The sequence below is a fragment of the Astatotilapia calliptera genome, chromosome 10 (genome assembly GCF_900246225.1).
Source record: "Astatotilapia calliptera chromosome 10, fAstCal1.2, whole genome shotgun sequence".
In the NCBI taxonomy this organism is placed as follows: Eukaryota; Metazoa; Chordata; class Actinopteri; order Cichliformes; family Cichlidae; genus Astatotilapia; species Astatotilapia calliptera.
This window is the reverse complement of record NC_039311.1, coordinates 15,823,196-15,840,941: the sequence shown is the minus strand read 5'-3', so window position 1 is coordinate 15,840,941 and position 17,746 is coordinate 15,823,196. Positions and strand designations below refer to the sequence as shown.

Below are 17,746 nucleotides of genomic sequence, written 5' to 3'. Positions count from 1 at the left end.
CAAAAATGTTTCAAAATAATTAAAACCTTGCACTTGTGACATGTTATTCAAAGGCACACTGACCAACTTTAGTGTCCTTCTCAGCTTCAGTTCACTTCCCATCTCAATTTCTCCCTCTCTCCCTTCCTTCCTCCTCCTTCTCCTCCGTTCTGTCCTATTAAATAACCTTGAAGGTCATACCGGTGTGCTACATTCATAGGCTTTTCTGTACCTACAGAAACAAATACATACACACACACACACGGTATAGGAACCTCACGCTTAGACAAAACACACAAAGTCAGACACGCGCACACACACACAGCCGGCAGTGGTATTTCTGGCAGAGATCTGATAAATTGATCGCTCTTCAGACCTAGCAGAGGTCAGATGTAATGAATCAATCACACATGCATCAGCATCGAGAGCAGCAACTAGAGCAGTCAGTGTACAGCCAAGGCCGTAAGATCTGCTTTCCTGCTTTGATGCAGTGTCAACCTCCACGTTAACATGATCGGGAGGGATTGGTGAGATTTAGCAAAACGGACTTGAAGATCCATAAATGTGGGAAGTCTCTGATACTGAGATCAATAGTGGCAGCAGACAATTCCAATAAATGCTGAAAACATCACTTATTTTTACACGGAAACTGTCAGATTAGAGGCACATTGTTTACATACTTCAGTAGTACAGGCAAATTCTGAACTTTAACGGTTGCAAACTAGAACGGATTTGAAAAAAGTACAAGAACTTCGGCCAAGCAGCTGAAAAAGGGGGATTCACCCCAACAAAGACACCCCCATCCAACTGCCTTAAGGACAATCCAATCATCCGACACCGGTCAATTGAAACAACAGCGTGAAATCCCTCAGTCACTTTTAATTGTTCCATCCGTTGTTTTCTTTTGTCAGGTCTCAAGTCTCCAACAATGAGACTGAGAAAATGGGAAGTGTTGCAAATGGAATTGAAGTATCAATACAACCTCTGTGCCGTGAATTCCTTGAAAGCAGTCAAGATACTGAAGAATTAGTGTTTGCATGAGTGTGCAGCAGTGTCACTCGTGGACTTAGAAATGAAAAGTTATTAATCATACTATCAGACTTCAAACCTTGGTATTATAAATGTACATTTGTCCACTTTCACTGGTAAAAAGCTTAAGCCTGAGCGGGCAAACACGACAAGAAATTTAAAATATTGCAGCTTTTCCGCTATCAGTTAACAAGAATTATATGTTATGTATTAGAAAGCTGTGAGAGTCTTTGCTTTTGAAGTCTATACACTCACAAAAAATAGCTCATCAATAAATGACATTTGGCGAGAAATGAAAACAAAATCCTTCAAAATCAAGTCCATATCATCTCTCAGTGCAGTGGATCTGGTTTAAATCCTAAAATCTATACTGGATCATTAGCAACACTCACAGAGACTTGACCTGCTCCATCCATCTCCATCGCACCGTCTCTTCCTTCTGACCTCACTTTCTCTCCAACACTGTGGCTCAACTTCGAGGTTACAGCTATTTATATGTAGAGTCGAGCTAAATTCCTTCGCGCATTGCCGTGATGCGGGCCTAGTCAAAAACAAACTGTATTTATGGTGCTGGTCGAACCGAGTCCGGCAGCAAGACCCGAAATCCTACGAGCAAAATAAGTGCGACACTTTTTCGGGAAATCAATGCTAGCCCTCCGAGCAAAATAAGCACGGGGTGTTTACAGTCGTGCGACTTACCTGCAGCTTTCTCTGTTGCTGATTCATTGAAGAATGTCGGTGAAAACCCAGGAGTTGCCAGCGCGTCTCTCCACTTCCTCCCCACTCTCCCTGGCTGCCAGAAACGACGCACAGAGAGATAGAGAGATAGAGAGAGAGAGAGAGGTACTGCGGACAGCAGGAGGAGGAGGGAACTGGAGGAGGAGCGGTGCTGATGCTGCAGCCGACACCTGGCTGAGCATCCTTCTGCTCAGACGGCCGGGCTTTTTTAACACATGTGCGCCCTCTGCTGGAACATGTGGGTAGCAGCTCTTCCCACGTGGTGGGATTCCAATATGACCGCGACTGGATTTTGAAAAGCTGAATTACAAGTCCTACCGTGCTATAAATTCAAAAATCATTTAAGCATTACAGACATATGGAGTCTACATACTGACACTGGTACCAAAATAGCAGGATATGTGTAGGATTTGTGTGTGTGTGTGTGTGTGTGTGTGTGTGTGTGTGTGTGTGTGTGTGTGTGTGTGTGTGTGTGTGAGAAGATGTATATACAATTAGGTTCATAGGTTTTTGGAAAATGACAAATTTTCCAAGATTTTAAATCAATCAAGTGGGCCTAACATTGATGTCCTAAAATATCTCAGTTGTGAATAAAAGATTCTGTTTTTTATTTATAGTTTACACAGTTACACACATTTCCTGTATTTCAGTATTTTATGTTCATCTCTTTCATACTGTTGTAGGTCCATACATAGTGATTTGGCACAACATGTAGATTCCTTTGAGTTAAATTCCTTTTATAAAATTATGGGAAGTGCTTTGGCTATAAAACTGTAATTGAAGAACTACAAATGCAGTGAAACTATGATATGTGTGAAAAGTTAAAGATCTGCCATCTACAGTTAAAGAAATCAATTGTATCCACACCCCTAATTATAGCTTCCCTGCGGCTGGCCCTGGGCTCATTAGATTCAGTGAAGGAATATCTTAATGCTTCAGGTTATCAAGACATTTTAGACAAGTCTCTGCTTCCGTCATGGGAACAGTTTAGGGTTTAGGGAACACAGTATTTAGATCCCACTTCCGCTTTGCACAAAGCGAGATTCATATAGTTGGATGTGTTTATTGTGAAAGAACTTGACTGGCGAACACAGAGCCTTGTCCTCAGTCTCATTAAACACTTTTGGGATGAACTAGCAGAAAAACTTCAAATGTCCAACATCACTGCTTCACTGCTTCTTTCATTCAAAATGCAAGCATCATTTTGATAGTGAAAACCATGTTTAAAGAAATAAAACATGAAGCCAGTCATTTTGATCATACAATCAAAATTTTATTAAGTTCAGTTTGTGTGTTACATATTTTAATGACAGTGGTGTAAAACTCAGCCAAACAGTATCCAATTACATTTGTAAAAATTCAGCATGGGTATTAAAACACATCAATAAACAGGAGAAAACATGTAAAATGAATGGCGGACATATAACTTCCTCAAAAGAGACATTTCATTTGATTAGAAAAAACAAACAAGTGGTAAAAATTTGGCCTCTCTTATTTTGCATTAGAAAATACATGCTACAAACCACAAATGCAAAGATACAGCAGCCAGCACTGTGAAAATCCACTGTCACTTAAAGTTGGAGGACATGAACTGAAAATCTGAAACTGTCATTGCTTTCATCCTAAACATGTACAAAGATTCAGAAGTTAGATTTACTGCCATTACCAATGGGAGAGCTAACACAACGCACAAGTTAAACAACTTGCAATAGTGTTGTCTACACTCCTGGAACATTAGTTTGTGTATTACATTCTGCGTTGCAGATCTTTGCTTTACAATGTTTCATGATTGCTGCTTAAGAAAACAAAGATATAAACAAACATACCACTGCATTAAAACTGTACTGTTAAACCACAACTGAACATGAGGACCAAGTTTTGGACCTCAAAAGGCATCAATGAAAAATTTTCACATGTAGAAACGGTAAAGCACAGCGAACTGCAGCTGCTTTTATACATCCAGACAATGACCTGACCACAGATTTCTGTTAGTGAAGAATTATGTCACAGATAAGCCAAGTGTAATGTGAGAGCTTGTAATGGAGCAATGTTAGAACAGTATACTTTCTATTGTTACATAAGAACTGGGAGATTTTAGAGAACTTAGGTATTCATACCAACCTGTATTTTATACTTACATGTGTTATCTGATGATAAGACTGCTGCACATACACTCAGGTCCATAAGTATATGGACAATGACACACTTTATTTGTGTTTGTTTTTTTGTAATTTAGCCTTTGTGGACCACCACACAACGATGGATTTTAAATCAAAAATAAACCAAAATAAACAGCTGCCAAATCAATAATCTGTTACAAGAAGGGACACAGGGGGGCAGCTGAGCAACACCAGAAAGCGTAGGAAACTACAGGAGAAACTAAAGTGGATGATCGCAGAATTCTTTTCAGAATCAGAATCAGAATCAGAATACTTTATTAATCCCGAAGGAAATTAGGGTAACAGCAGGCAGCACGCTAATGGCGCATGCGCACTTACAAAGGAACCTTCTGACCAACTTTACACAAACATCACTTTGGGGAGACATGTCAGAAAGGTAGGCTGATAGGAAAAAAACAACAAAAATACATAACATGAGGTAAGAGGAGGAGAAAAAAAACTCCACTCAGACTGAGCTCCTAGTGGGAGAACAGTTTGATAACAGAAAAAACACCTCAGCACAAAAAGCACATGACTATCAGTACACCATAGAAACACAAGAAAGGGTAAGAGAGAGCCGGTGTAGACAGCGCATCTGGTCCTGCAGCGTGTCTGCGCTGGTCCAGTCGACTGCCATCTTCCCCGGTAGGGCACAAGCATCGAAGGCGTTTGGAAAGGGAGGGGGGATCAGTGTGTGCATATCAGTGTATGTGTGTGTGTGTCCAGAGTTCAGCTGAGACAGTGTCCTTCGCCCCGCCAGGCTAAGTAAACAGTCTTCCAGCCAACCCAGGCCAACCCAGGTGGTCTTGCATGGAATGGGGGGGACGGTCTAAACACAGTCGTTATCAGAGTGTTCTTGACTTTCTTGGTTAAGAAAGTCAAGAACACTCTTTAGGAGGTAGTTAGTTGCCTTCATGAATGGAAATCGAGTCATTTTAAAAGAGGATTCAATCTGCTGGTTAAACTCAACAAGAGACAGGCCAGATTAGACTTTGCCAGAAATATATCTAAAAGAACCTGCACGGATGAAGCCAATAATAATGGGAAAAGGATAGTGAAGCAGGAAAAAAACAACTCATGATCCAAAGCATAACACATCATCTGTCAAACACGGTGGAGTCAGTGCTATGGCATGAGTATGTATGGCTGCCAGTGGAACCAGTTTACTAGAGTTTATTGATGACGATTCAGCTGCTGATATAAGTAGCAGGATGAACTGTGAAGCATGCAGGGCTGTACTCTATGTTCCAATTCAACCCGGTTGTACAATGGACACTTCGCAGTGCAAACTGGATAATGACCAAACACATTCTGCAAAAGCAACTTTCTCAAGGCAAAGAAAGGCTATGTTCTTTAATGGCCATATCAGTTACATCAAGCCAACAGAGTTACACTTTCAGAAGAAAAAACTGAACTAATTTCTGGATGTCAGACCATCACTGACTGTAAAAGATTTTTGCCCAGTTATTAAAAGCAACCCTTGTTAATTTCTCCAGGGTTTTTTTGTCCCTGATAATTAAATTCAGAAATTGTATAAACACTTTGAATTAAAGTCTGCACTTCCCTTGATTCACATCTTGATCATTTGATTTAAAATCTCTTGGTACAGAATGGAGGCAAAAGCACTAAAAAATGTGTCATTGTCCAACAAAGACTCATGAACCTAACTGATGAACTTTTGATACAACAAACAAACATCATCATCAACAACAACAACAAAAATCCATCCATCATTGATCATTGCAGACCTTTCTGGCACCCACATATTGGCTTCTGTACATATTCCTGCTGTCAAAAATGTGGCTCAGTCACAGGTTGTAGACGTAAGTACAACCCAATATGAAAAGAAACAGAGACTATGCCCCCCCCCCCAACCTCTTTAAGACAATGATGTATTCTGTATCTCCAACATAAGCCCTAATTCCTGATAGTCAAGTAATAATTGGCACTTGAATCTGAACCTTATTGCAAAATACAGAACATGTCAGTTATGGCTGTGTTCTCCCTGCAGCTGAAGAAGTAAGTCAGAAGTTTGTGAATTTTAGGTATGAGGTATTTATCTTTACCTTCCCTAAAAGAAAGTTCTGCCAGTGAGCTGACACAGACTGACTGCTGGCTATCAAGGATGCATGTCTTGGAAGCAGCGTGATCTGATGATGGAGATTTGCAAATTCCTACAAATCTCCATCATTCTCTTCCCTTACATCAATGCCATTGGACAGAAAGGCTTCCTTTTCTGGTGATGCTGACTTGTGGTTAAGCCCTAAGCCCATCATCTCTGTGTCCGGAGTCGAATGAGCTGCAGCTGACAGGGTGCTGTGACGGATACCATAGCTGAAGTAGATCGCGAAACCTGGAAAGGCAAAAAGAACCGGTGTTATGGAATCCTAGCTTTTCAATGCAAATACACCTGCTGAACTTTTCAGTCTAAAAACATGTACCTTTTTAATAACATTGACATTTTCGCAACCAACTGACAAAGTATGTTTACTCGTGTTTTGTAAATGTTTCAGATCGGTCTGCGAACACATTGCAATGTCAAGTCAAAGCAGCTAGCCCATTTCAAGCAGCTAAAGCAAGTAAAATAGTCAGCTGGGTGTGTGAGACTTTTCAGCATCATCCTAGGTAAGTGTAGCGAGCAGAATTCTTGCAGTTAAAAAAAGAACGATGGAGTGTAACTACCTATGGCCATCCAGATTGAGAATTTAACCCAAGTGCGTTCTTCAAGCTGCATCATCAGGTAGATATTGACAAACATGCTGATCACTGGAATGAAGGGCAGCATGGGCACCTGGGAGACAAATACCACAAAAGGAGAAAGCGTAACAGTATCCATTAAAACTTAGCGAGCGTGAACTCTCAGGGGGCAGAGGTAGTGCTGAAAGGGCTTAAATCAAACCTTGAAGGAGAGTTTAGTGTGGTTCTGGGGCTGTCTCCAGATGATGAAGACCACGAAAAGACACATCATGAAGATGACGCTGAGGGCTACCAAGTTCCACGAAGCAAGATCTCCATAAGATGCCAGAACACTGAATGCCAGCATCAGCATTCCTTTAAAATGAAAGAAATGTTATTATCTTATGTGTAATACTTCACAAGTGCAATGTGATTTTTAACAGTGAAGATACTGGAAATAAATCCATCACCTACATTCAAGGCGAGCACACTTGTTGGGTTGTTTACCAAAGATCTAACGCCTTCATTTTATTGAGTAAGCAAATAAATGTTATTTCTACAGCACATTTAAAACTAAAGTGCTTTACAAGGTCTTTATACTTGATTTTCTTACATTATTTGTATGATTTTATTGCCATTTTAAGGCAGTCCTGGTTTAATAACATACCGAGGAGAAAGACACAGACGTTGACAGTGAAGCCTGACAGTTTGGATGGTGTGGGGTTGTCTGGGAACAGCAAGGTTTTGAAGCTGAGCCTCTCTTCCATACCGGGCAGGATGTTGCCCTCATTCAACTCCATCTCCTCGTGGCTACTGACAATCTGGTAACCCATGCTGGGCCGGTACCTGAAACAACAAGAACAAACACCCATAATGAAGTGTTCAGACATAGCAGTTGTACTCTGTGTTCCTGCCACTTAAAATAGTTGCTAGCACCGGTGACAAAGCTGGTAATGCACACTGCAACATTAGCACACAATGAACCTGCTTATAAGCAATGTCAATGCTGCGTATGTTTGAAATAGCTTCCAATAGTTTTGTTGGCTAGCATAAACAACTATAAACATGTTCAGACCGTGTCCAAGCTGATATATTCTCACCAACCTGAGCACCAGGATACAGGCAGCCACTAATGTGTAGGCTAGCAGCGTCCCTATCGACATCAGGTCCACCAGGTCCTTCAGCTCGAACATTAACACCATGACAACTTCACAGTACAAGGAGACAAAAAATAAAAATTTAAAGTGAGAATGCTTGTTTGATCCCATCAATTATTTTCCATACTTGTCTTAGAAGAATAAATTAAGATGTGTCTAACATTCAGCATGCTTATACAGTTACTGTGAGCATAGAAGTATGCTGATCATAAGCTCAAATGATGCCATTGAGTACAGCCTCATAAAGATGCTAGCTCGAATGTACATATTCTTTTCACAATAGTGATTCCCAAAGTGTGGGTCATGACCCTCTGGTGTTCCAATGGTTTACCACACACACAAGAAATCTTTGCTACAAAAAAATGTATAATATATAATTATATGAGTTCAAAATTTACTTGAAATTTCACAACTACAATCTTCTTAGGGTGCTGTATTAGGATATAGGGTAAAAATAGCATTATGGAGCGAAGCCAGCAACCACCTGGCGGCAAAGTCATTCCATTTCATTTATATGACACTCTTATTTTTCCGCTCTATTTTTTAAATGGGGCAAAATCTCATATCACGTCACTGGTGGGGAAAGATAAAAAATGAAGCAGGAAAAGAAGTTAATAGTAAATCAATCTCAACAAAACAAATCAAGAAAAAATTAAAAACCTGTTGATTAAAGTTTTGATTAAAGGTTTGCATGTTTTCAGTTTTAAAAAGGGCCCCAGTTGGGAATGGATAAAGTATAGGCTGGAGGTGGCAAAAAGAGCTGCCTCTATTAAAAAAAAAAAGTTATAAAAAGTTTTTAAACTTAATCTTTCAAAAACCAAAAAGTCTCTGCTTTGTTCTTTTTCTCTTCAATTCAAACCTGACCTTCTATCACTGCCTCTCTCAAGTCCCTCTACTCAAATACAGGAATTTGCGTTTTTATTTAACGCCCCCCTTTATCTTACCAGCTATAGCCCCGGCAGCAACAGTAGATGTTACGGGAGATTTTCTCTCGCTGATGTTGGCCAAGAAGGAGAAGAGCAGGCCATCCTGCGCCATGGCAAGGATGATACGAGGTAGGGGGAACATGGAACCCAACAGACTGGGGTAAAGGTGGGGGGAGGGCATCATATTGTGATGGCAGCGGTTTGGTGTAACGTGAGGGACAAGGGGGAAAGAAGAATTAGGAAAGGTCAGCGAGTACCAAGGGAAGATTCAGAGAAAGTAGACGTATGTGGGTGGAAAGATCTGGGGGTTAAAGAACATGCTGCAGCGTGCCAGACTGGCAACACTGTTGAAGAACAACATGCTGGGACAAGGATACTCTGATGTCAGCATGTAAAATTTGGCCCCCAGTATGACTGCATGTTTTGCACATGCTGTTACTGTCAGTTTTAGTCCACGTACCATGCGGTTTAGTTTGGATTAGTGCTGGTGCACATCTCCTTCTCAAGATGCAAGTTAGAAAATATGTCTCAAGTTTCCCAACAGAAAAAACAATGGAAGACTTATAGTATAGACACAATAACCTTGACTCCCTCAGCCAACTAAACAGAGACCTGGCTATGTAAAACACTTAATAATTAGTTTTTAATGCTAACGCATGTTAGTATCTCACCTGCCAGAGAGGAAGTGACAAAAGTTGCATTTAGTGGGGTTTTGGTGCAGGAGTTGACCCTGGCCAAGGACTTTGATAACAGCCCATCATCAGCCATAGCCATGATCACACGAGGAACAGGGTACAGACAACCCAGCAAGCTAACATGGGGGGAAGGGCGTACCAAAATATAAAGTATCCACAGGAGCAACCATGTGAAACATGCATAAGCAAAGACAACAGCACACATATGCAAGGAGCATTACATTCAACATAGATACAGCAGATTAAGACAAAAGAAAAAAACACAGAACACAGGATACTTAAATATGTTGTGCATACATTTTAAGTTAGGAACACATGTGCAACACTTTGTAATGTAACTTTGTAATATGTAAATAACAATTTAATGCAATTTTTTTGCAGATCTTATGCACCCATATTTTATTCAAAATAAAACGTGACAAAAATCAATGTTTAAACTGAGAAAATGTACCATTAAAACAAAGATACTAGCTCATTTTTATATTTAATATTAGCTGAATTTAATATGTCTTAGTATAGATGGGACAGGGCCATGCTGTTTGCCACTGTGTGGCATCCTCTCTTCTTTTAACAACAGTCTCGAAACATTCGAGAACTAAGGAGATCAGCTGCTGAACCTTTGAAAGAGGAATGTTATCTCACTCTTATCTGATTTGAGCTGTTCAACAGCCCTGGGTCTTGTTTATCGTATTTTTCACTACACGTTTATTTTCAATTCATTTTATTTTTATAGCACCAATTCATAAAAACAGCGCCTCAAGACTCTTTATACTGAAAGATATGGACCTTACAATAATACCAAGTGCTTGCTCAAATACCTTTCAGCAAGCACTTGGTGACACTGGGAAGGAAAAGCTCCCTTTTAACAGTAAGAAACCCTCTGGCAGAACCAGGCTCAGGGAGCGACAGCCATCCACCACGACCTTTTTGTGATGATAGGAGAAAAAATATTTCATGTAAATCTTTTCAGCTGGTGAAAGGTCTGGACTCCAAGTAGGCCCTTTGAGCACCCTCTGCTACTATGAAACCATGCAGTTCTAAGTGTTTCAAGAAGTGGTTTAACACAGTCTTGCTGAGATATGCAGCATATGTCACTATAAAACCTTTAATGTACTAATGCACTAATGCATCCCCTTAAAATCAGAGATGCATACTTTTGGACACAGCGATGACAACATGCATAGTCTCTCTCCTTACTAGTCCAGAGGACACGGTGTCCAAGTTTACCTAAGGGAATTTCAAATTGCATTTCACTGGACCACAGCTTTGGCCCAGAGAAGACAGCATTTCTAGATCATGTTCATAAATAGTTTCTTCTCTGCATGATAGAGCTTTAACCTTTGTGAATCATGCCTGGTTTTAATGCAGTGTTGCCCGAGGGGCCGAAGCACATGAGCTTCCAATATTGATTTCTGGCTATTGCCTTTAGTGCAGCGATGAACCATTTAAGATAATATCAAAATGTTCTTTTTCAGCTGTTTGTTGCACCCATGCCCAGTCTGGTGCCATCAAATTCTAAATTATCATTGTATCGTAATTTTTATCATGAAATAGTAAAATACTCAGTTTAAACATTTGATGTGTTTTCTATGTTCTATCATGAATAAAATATTGGTTGATTGTTGCTATTATTAATTGCTAAATATAACATATATGGACCATCATTTAAAGTGATTAGAAACTAATTGTTAGTAAAAAAAAAAAAGTCACCTGCCTTAGCCTTTCTGAGTCCCTGTTACATAATCGCCTTCACACACTGATGGTGCAGCTATATTCTCAGCAGCATGTTTTATTTTTAGTTAAGGCATCAAATGCTTTCCGAAGTTAAATATACACTCTCGCTCAGAAACACAAACATAAATATATATGTGTGTGTGTGTAGTTATCTGAGACAGAACCGTGTACACAACTGCGCATTTAAAATGAATGATAGTCTTTGGTTACGCTCCAGAAAGCAGATGTAGTGAAGATTCTGAGTTTGCTAATCCTGAAATAGGGGAAATTCTGGATCTTCTGTTCCAAAAAACAGGAGCTTAAACTCTGAGTTAGTTACTGACTCCTGCCCTCCTGCTGCAGCTGTAGCAGCTGAGTGACAGTGTTTCATTTCCCCATTCAAACATCTATATTTTGATAGGATTCCAGTTTGATTTTTTTAAAGGAAAATTGCAGTTGTCTAATGATGACTGAGTGGACAATGCTGAATAAATGTCATAGTCCACAAGGAACAAATTTATATTCCTCAGCCTAATAGAATATCTACTGGTATTCACAGTTGCTTATCTTAGTGGTAATCAGTTCAAAGTTTACTCAGAACAAGATCTAGTACATGTGCATTGTGCTTCTAAGTTCAAATCTCTTACCTTGTAGACAGAGCGCAAAGAGAGCCTACAGCTACGGCATATTTCGCGCCCCCCCAGCCCACATAATTAAAAGCTGTAGGCAGAGGGCTGTTGCTGTCCAGCAGGTAGTATGGCATCATGAGGGTGAGAGCACCAGAAACGCTGAAGTAGATCACAAAGCAGATGAGCAATGAGGATACGATACCAAAAGGAATGGCTCGCTGGGGGTTCTTCACCTCTTCACCTAGGACATATATAATATATAGACACAGTTAAGAGCCAAGATATGCAAATCTGCTTCTGTATGACTTCAACGGGTGCAGAAATATCTTCAGGTAATGTGCCATTTTTTGCTTATATTTATATTTGAAAAACATCGTCAGAAGACAGAAATTCTTACTTTCAGCGTTTGAACATGAGGCAGAAAAGTGAATATGTGAAAATTCAGTGGAACGAAAACACAGAACACAGTACAAACTCTAGTGTTGGATGGATGATGGATGGATATTCAGATTTTGGAGGAGTTTTATGCTTTCATCTGAGAATTGTCCATTTGAATGCAGGGTGCAGGCACTGTATTCAGAAAGGTAACATAATTTACAGAAGTGCTGCAGTTGAATCGAGAAGTGCATGCAAAGTTTTGTGGAAATTAACTGAATGCTAAGTGGTTGACTGAACCTGTAAATAGTAGTGAAATTACTTTACCTTCTTAGTTATTTCCTAAATCGCCCCATCGTCTGCTATACAGCTATGTCTTTGTTACTAGCCACTCCCAATTCATTGCAAGGTTTGAAGATATTAGCTTATTTTTTGGGGGGAGCCACCATGCTGAGGGGCCTAACTGCTCAGCTGCAGGTGATTATGTAGGAAGGCCTTGCTGTGTAATAAAACCACATTACGGTGATGGAGCGAGTGCATAAGACGCACAGTTACGTGTCAAAGCAGGCCCAAAGTACTGTAAAATAAAAGAGCTCTGAAACGTGACGGAGACAACTGCTGTGTGGATGATATGTGTGTGTGTGTGTTTGTGTGTGTCTGTGTGTGTGTGTGTCAGGGGGAAATGGAGTATGGCTTCATGCCAACTTAACTCTTACTGCCATACACACACACACATGCAAAAAGATCATTGTGAGTTTGTGTTATGTCTGACAATCGTAATTTAAGGCTAACTGGTCAGCTTGCCAGCCAGTTAAAATTCAGGAAACCTATGGGTGGGAAAAACCTTGTAACATGTATAAAGAAACAAGGCTGTTCACAAACTCTGCAAAACTCAGGGAAAAACCTCTGGAATGCCCTCTTCCAAAACCCTGTTTGTTCCCCCCTAACCTGAGTAGCAGTCTTTTGGCCTTCAGCCAATAGCAGAAATAAGTCAAACGCAGTAAAGTGCATCTTTAATTTCTCTCTTGCCCCCCTGTTATGTAATACTTCTGGATGTTTAGGAAAGCTCGGGGCTGAAACGGTTCCAAAAAGATTGAGTTACATTCCCCCCTCTCTCCCTGAAAATGGAAACACACCCATGAGGCCGTCAAAGGGAGATGTATGTGAAACTGCGAGACGTGAAGCAGAGGGAGTCAAAAACAGAAGGTCGACAGAGTTTTCAGGTCAGATCAGCACTAACCTGTGGTAGCAATGCAGTCAAATCCTACAAACCCATAGAAACAGGTAGCGGCTCCTGACAGGACACCGGTGAATCCAAATGGCATGAAGCCGCCGATTCCTAAACTCTCTGCGCTTGGCAGGACGTCTGTCACACTAAACCAGAGGAATATAAATAATATGAAATATAGTTCTAAAAGAATGTCATCCAGATAAAAACAAAATAGAGTAACAGAGACAGTTAAAGGGAAAGATTCAGCATTGAATATGTCCTTACTTGGTGCTGTTTGTTGTATAACTTGCATGTAGGATCTCTTCAGGGTCTAGCTGCCAGTTTTTAATATTGCCTTTGACGAATCCAGAGATCACCATGAACACCAAGACTAGGACATTGATACAAGTGAAGACCTTGTTCACCATTGCTGATTCTTTGACCCCAAATGCCAGCAGACCTTAGAATTGCAAAGGACAAAGAAATGGAAAATGAAAAATGTCTTGGGAAAATGTGTTAAGTGTAATATTAAATGTTTTCTATGTCTTCTTACTTGTAAGAATGATTATGATGAAAGCACCAAATATGTCAGGATACTCTGCCAGTGCTCCTGGTACATTCAGGGCCATGTACTGTCTGCAGAACTGCCCTATGGGGTTCCCTATCAACTCATCAAAAGTGGCGCTCCATGCACGAGCCACGCTGGAGGCACCTGAGACGAAGAAAAAAACATTCTTGAAGACAAATTTCCTCCTACACATGACCTTAAACTAGGCAAAATAGAAACAATAAAGCAGTGGTGCTTTATGCTTACCAATGACGTAGGAAAGAATGAGATTCCATCCAGTGATGAAGGCCCACAGCTCCCCTACAGTCACATAGGAGTACAGATAAGCCGAGCCTGTTTTGGGAACACGGGCTCCAAACTCAGCGTAGCAAAGCCCGGCTAACACTGAGGCTATAGCTGCTATTAGGAATGACAGCACAATAGCAGGACCTGTGGAAGGTGGTGGGAATCATATGATTAAAAACTTTCAGGTTTTTCCTCAATACGCATGTTTTCACTATCAAAAGTAATGTCACTTGCCTGAATTCTCTCTTGCAACAGCACCAGCGAGCACATAAACACCAGCACCCAATGTACTGCCCACACCGAGGGCTACCAGGTCAAAGGTGTTGAGACATCGGCACAGACGGGAGTCCTCGGAGTTAGAGTTTACCACTTTCACCCTCATCAGCTGCTTCCTGAAAGTGGAAGCAGCGTGCAGAAGGCTCTTTATAGCCATGGATCACACTCTGGTCTCAGCAAAAGTCAGGGTTTAGGGGTTCAGAGGTCACAACCTAAAGATGAAAGACAGTAAGTTTAAAAAACACGCTTAGTTTTTCATCTCCCCTGTTTAAACAAAGGACTCCGAATCATTTCTGACAATAGCTAAGGAAGCTCATTATAGTGCGTTACTCATTGCAGAAAATAAACTAAAAGTATCTGCCAGGATTGATACTGTTTAGCCCATGTTTGGATCATACAGCTAAATCATTTGCACAAGATAAACACAAGTAACAGGGAGTAGCAGCCTGACAAGTATCCAGACACCTTGTCAGATTACAGTGACCTAAGGATATGAACACGAGAGGTCATGCGGACAGTGCAACAGTTTTGCCGCAGCTCACGGAAACTTCCACCCAAGGACAAGCTGATGTGAGAACACTGTCGTCGCACTTACCTCTGAGAATAATCAGGCTCACATTCAATTTTCCAGCCTAGCACATCACACGTTAATTATGAATTACACTGTATAAAGATGTCTAATAAATGAGCTTGTATCCAAACCAAGCAAAATTACACACATATATCTAAAGCCGACTTAGACGACGCTGTAAAATATAGCATATGTAAATACAAATATAATATCACATGCAACCAGCCACATTTTAGGGAATAAATGAAAATAACTGCTCAGGACAAAAAACACTGTACAGATATTTTCATGTCACTGAACTAAAAAACAAAACAAAGAAAAAACAAACAAACATAGAATCTTTGAAAAAAGGCAAGAAAATACAATAACTCATATTTACATTAAACAAATGGGGAAATTTTAGTAATGTGCTGGCACAATGAAATGATTCTATTCCTTGTTGCATCAAGCTGTCCACCATTATCAAACTGAAACTGCTACAGAAGTCACACCTGCAGCAGTGTAGAGGTCACTATAGTTTGCATGTTGTCAGTGATTCTAAATGATGATACACGTTCAACGGTAAGCTCGATGGCCATTCATTAGATTTTCACAGGTGACTGCCTCTTCTATTTTCCACTATTAAGGGCCTAGATAATGAACATATGCCTTTTGATTAGATGCACACCAATTGGTCCTTTATTAGTTAAATGAGAAAATCAAATGTTAATATTTTCCTGGTAGATTCTGAGATTTACAGACCAAACAGTTGATAGAGAATATAATCAAAAGCGAAGATAAGTGTTAGTTCCAGCCTTCAATTACAGAATTGATATATCTGATTCATATACTGCATTACATAAAAAACTAGCATTTTTTCAAAGTAAAATGTGACTTCAGGTTGCCATTTCTCCTTAATGCATGCCATGTATTAACCCTATATTATTTCACTCATTCAGCAAATGAAAGTGAATGGTTAACGTGTATAGACATGCAGAAAAGTAACAATGTGCAAGTAAAAGTTGAGAAATGATATGCTTTATTCATCTTAAGAACAACCATTGTACAAATAATCTATTAAATCTGGACTAAACCAGAAGCACTAATACTGCATACTGCTTTGATTATCACAGCATTACACATGCTGCATCTGTCTATGATCTCAGAAGCTCATAAATACAAATTTGTAATAAAAATCCAATTTAGTGTAAAGATTTTAAAAAATGTTCTGGTGCAGTCATAAAATCCTTGCAGAAAAAAACAAAAAACAAACCAATGAAAGTGACCTATATATATCACACAACCCCTGACTGACTTGAGTATACGGGTCAGTCTGGGGTCACAACTTTCTGTCGAAAAATCTACATTTTGTCAGATTTTGTTCAAATTGAATGAAATCTGATCATTCAAAACAAACTAAAATACGCCTTCTGAACCTTATGTCAAAGTAACCTGTTCGTTGTGAAGGCAGAAAAAGACAGAACAGAGTACTTACTCAAACACACCTACAGGTACACTTCAGCGCTCGACCTAACAACTCCTGATGAAATGATAAGCGACAACAGAAGGATTAAACTGTGCATTTGTTAACTTTTCTTTAAGCTGCTGTGAAGACTGTGGGGCTTTGGACAGTAGGCGATCTGAAATAGAATCTAGAAGAATCACATGGCTTGGCTATTCCAAGCAGTGGGCACACATGCACACATGTGCAGACTTAATTCCTGCAGACTTCGGATGACTTAATAAATGCATTTCTACCAGAAGAACTCTTGTACATAGACTAATATAACAGCAGCATTGTACTTGCATATTACATTTACAACAGTATGCAATATAAAGCATGGTCCCTTGTAAGACACATTAAAAAGTATTTGGCAGGGTACTTTGGATAATATGTTAAAGAAGTGGAAGGGAGGAACTGAACAGAAAAGGGGTGTAAGCCCTTTCAACCAATGAAGTTAGACCATAAATATGACACTTCTGGACATTTGGAAAATGGCTGGCTTAAAGAAGACTTAATAGTCATTCCATAAATAGCCTTAGTTGTTATTGTAGAGTCTTTACCTTACAATATAAAGTTCCTTGAGGTGACTGAGTTTGGAAAGAAACGCGTCTGGACTTCTTTACGTTTTTTGAAGCTGTTTCACTTCTCATCCGAGGAGCTTTTTCAGCTCTAAGAGCAATTGGTGGAGAGTCCCAGATTTTTAGCCCCTATTGGGAGTGTCCCTAAGAGGGTCCTGGACACTTAAAAATCTGTCAAATTTGATATCTCGGGTGTGGGGTTAAAATTACTTAACTGAAGCTTTAAAAGAGCTTAATGTGATTGGTAGGCCTGAAAATTGCCTTTAATGAAATAATACATAAATGAATACATAAAAAATAAAGTATTCAGGAACACCACAAACAAAATGGGCAAGTGGGGTGCGTTAACCTTAATAGACAGAGCATGAGAAAACAGTGAGCAAAAGTATCCAAGGCAGTAATCAAATATAAAAGCACAAACACTGAGCAGACACCTCTGTCGATCATTGAAAACAATCAAAACGGCCCCTGGGAATGCTAATTGAGCTTTCTCAGTAGCAGATGAATGATTCTATGTCCAAAAACAGCTGGAAGAATACCAGAAGCGAAGAACTGTTTATAAGTAAAAGAGTCAACTGGTATCTGTCTAACCCGCCCCCCCCCCCCAAAAAAAAAACAACCTTGCCGACATGATGTCTATGAATGATTAATGGTTTGAAACTGGCAGTGTTTTTAGTTGGCAGTGAGTGAGGATTACTA

General features: G+C 39.9%; 2 protein-coding genes across 6 annotated transcripts in view; both read right to left on the bottom strand.

The window, feature by feature from the left end:
* The window catches only part of mtus2a (microtubule associated tumor suppressor candidate 2a), a 53,899-nt gene extending 52,044 nt beyond the window's left edge, over positions 1 to 1,855 (bottom strand). The window contains exon 1 of one of the 2 annotated variants that reach the window (XM_026181596.1): positions 1,708 to 1,855. The gene's annotated coding sequence lies outside the window, so the exon portion shown is untranslated. Of the gene's footprint in view, positions 1 to 1,400; positions 1,645 to 1,707 lie in introns of those variants that run through there. The other variant, XM_026181597.1, reaches the window with a different exon arrangement.
* Positions 1,856 to 5,217: 3,362 nt separating this feature from the next.
* Positions 5,218 to 17,746, bottom strand: part of slc7a1a (solute carrier family 7 member 1a) — a 30,656-nt gene continuing 18,127 nt past the window's right edge. For 2 of the 4 annotated variants that reach the window (XM_026181145.1, XM_026181147.1), the window contains exons 2-13: positions 14,374 to 14,627; positions 14,101 to 14,283; positions 13,840 to 13,998; positions 13,572 to 13,746; positions 13,317 to 13,450; positions 11,720 to 11,942; positions 9,336 to 9,475; positions 7,686 to 7,788; positions 7,249 to 7,427; positions 6,805 to 6,956; positions 6,588 to 6,696; positions 5,218 to 6,258 (exon numbers count right to left, since the gene is read on the bottom strand). In XM_026181145.1, the coding sequence (XP_026036930.1) occupies positions 6,080 to 6,258; positions 6,588 to 6,696; positions 6,805 to 6,956; positions 7,249 to 7,427; positions 7,686 to 7,788; positions 9,336 to 9,475; positions 11,720 to 11,942; positions 13,317 to 13,450; positions 13,572 to 13,746; positions 13,840 to 13,998; positions 14,101 to 14,283; positions 14,374 to 14,572 (1,935 nt within the window). In that variant the 5' untranslated portion in view covers positions 14,573 to 14,627 and the 3' untranslated portion in view covers positions 5,218 to 6,079. Of the gene's footprint in view, positions 6,259 to 6,587; positions 6,697 to 6,804; positions 6,957 to 7,248; positions 7,428 to 7,685; positions 7,789 to 8,682; positions 8,820 to 9,335; positions 9,476 to 11,719; positions 11,943 to 13,316; positions 13,451 to 13,571; positions 13,747 to 13,839; positions 13,999 to 14,100; positions 14,284 to 14,373; positions 14,628 to 16,460; positions 16,679 to 17,746 lie in introns of those variants that run through there. The other 2 variants (XM_026181146.1, XM_026181148.1) reach the window with 2 other exon arrangements.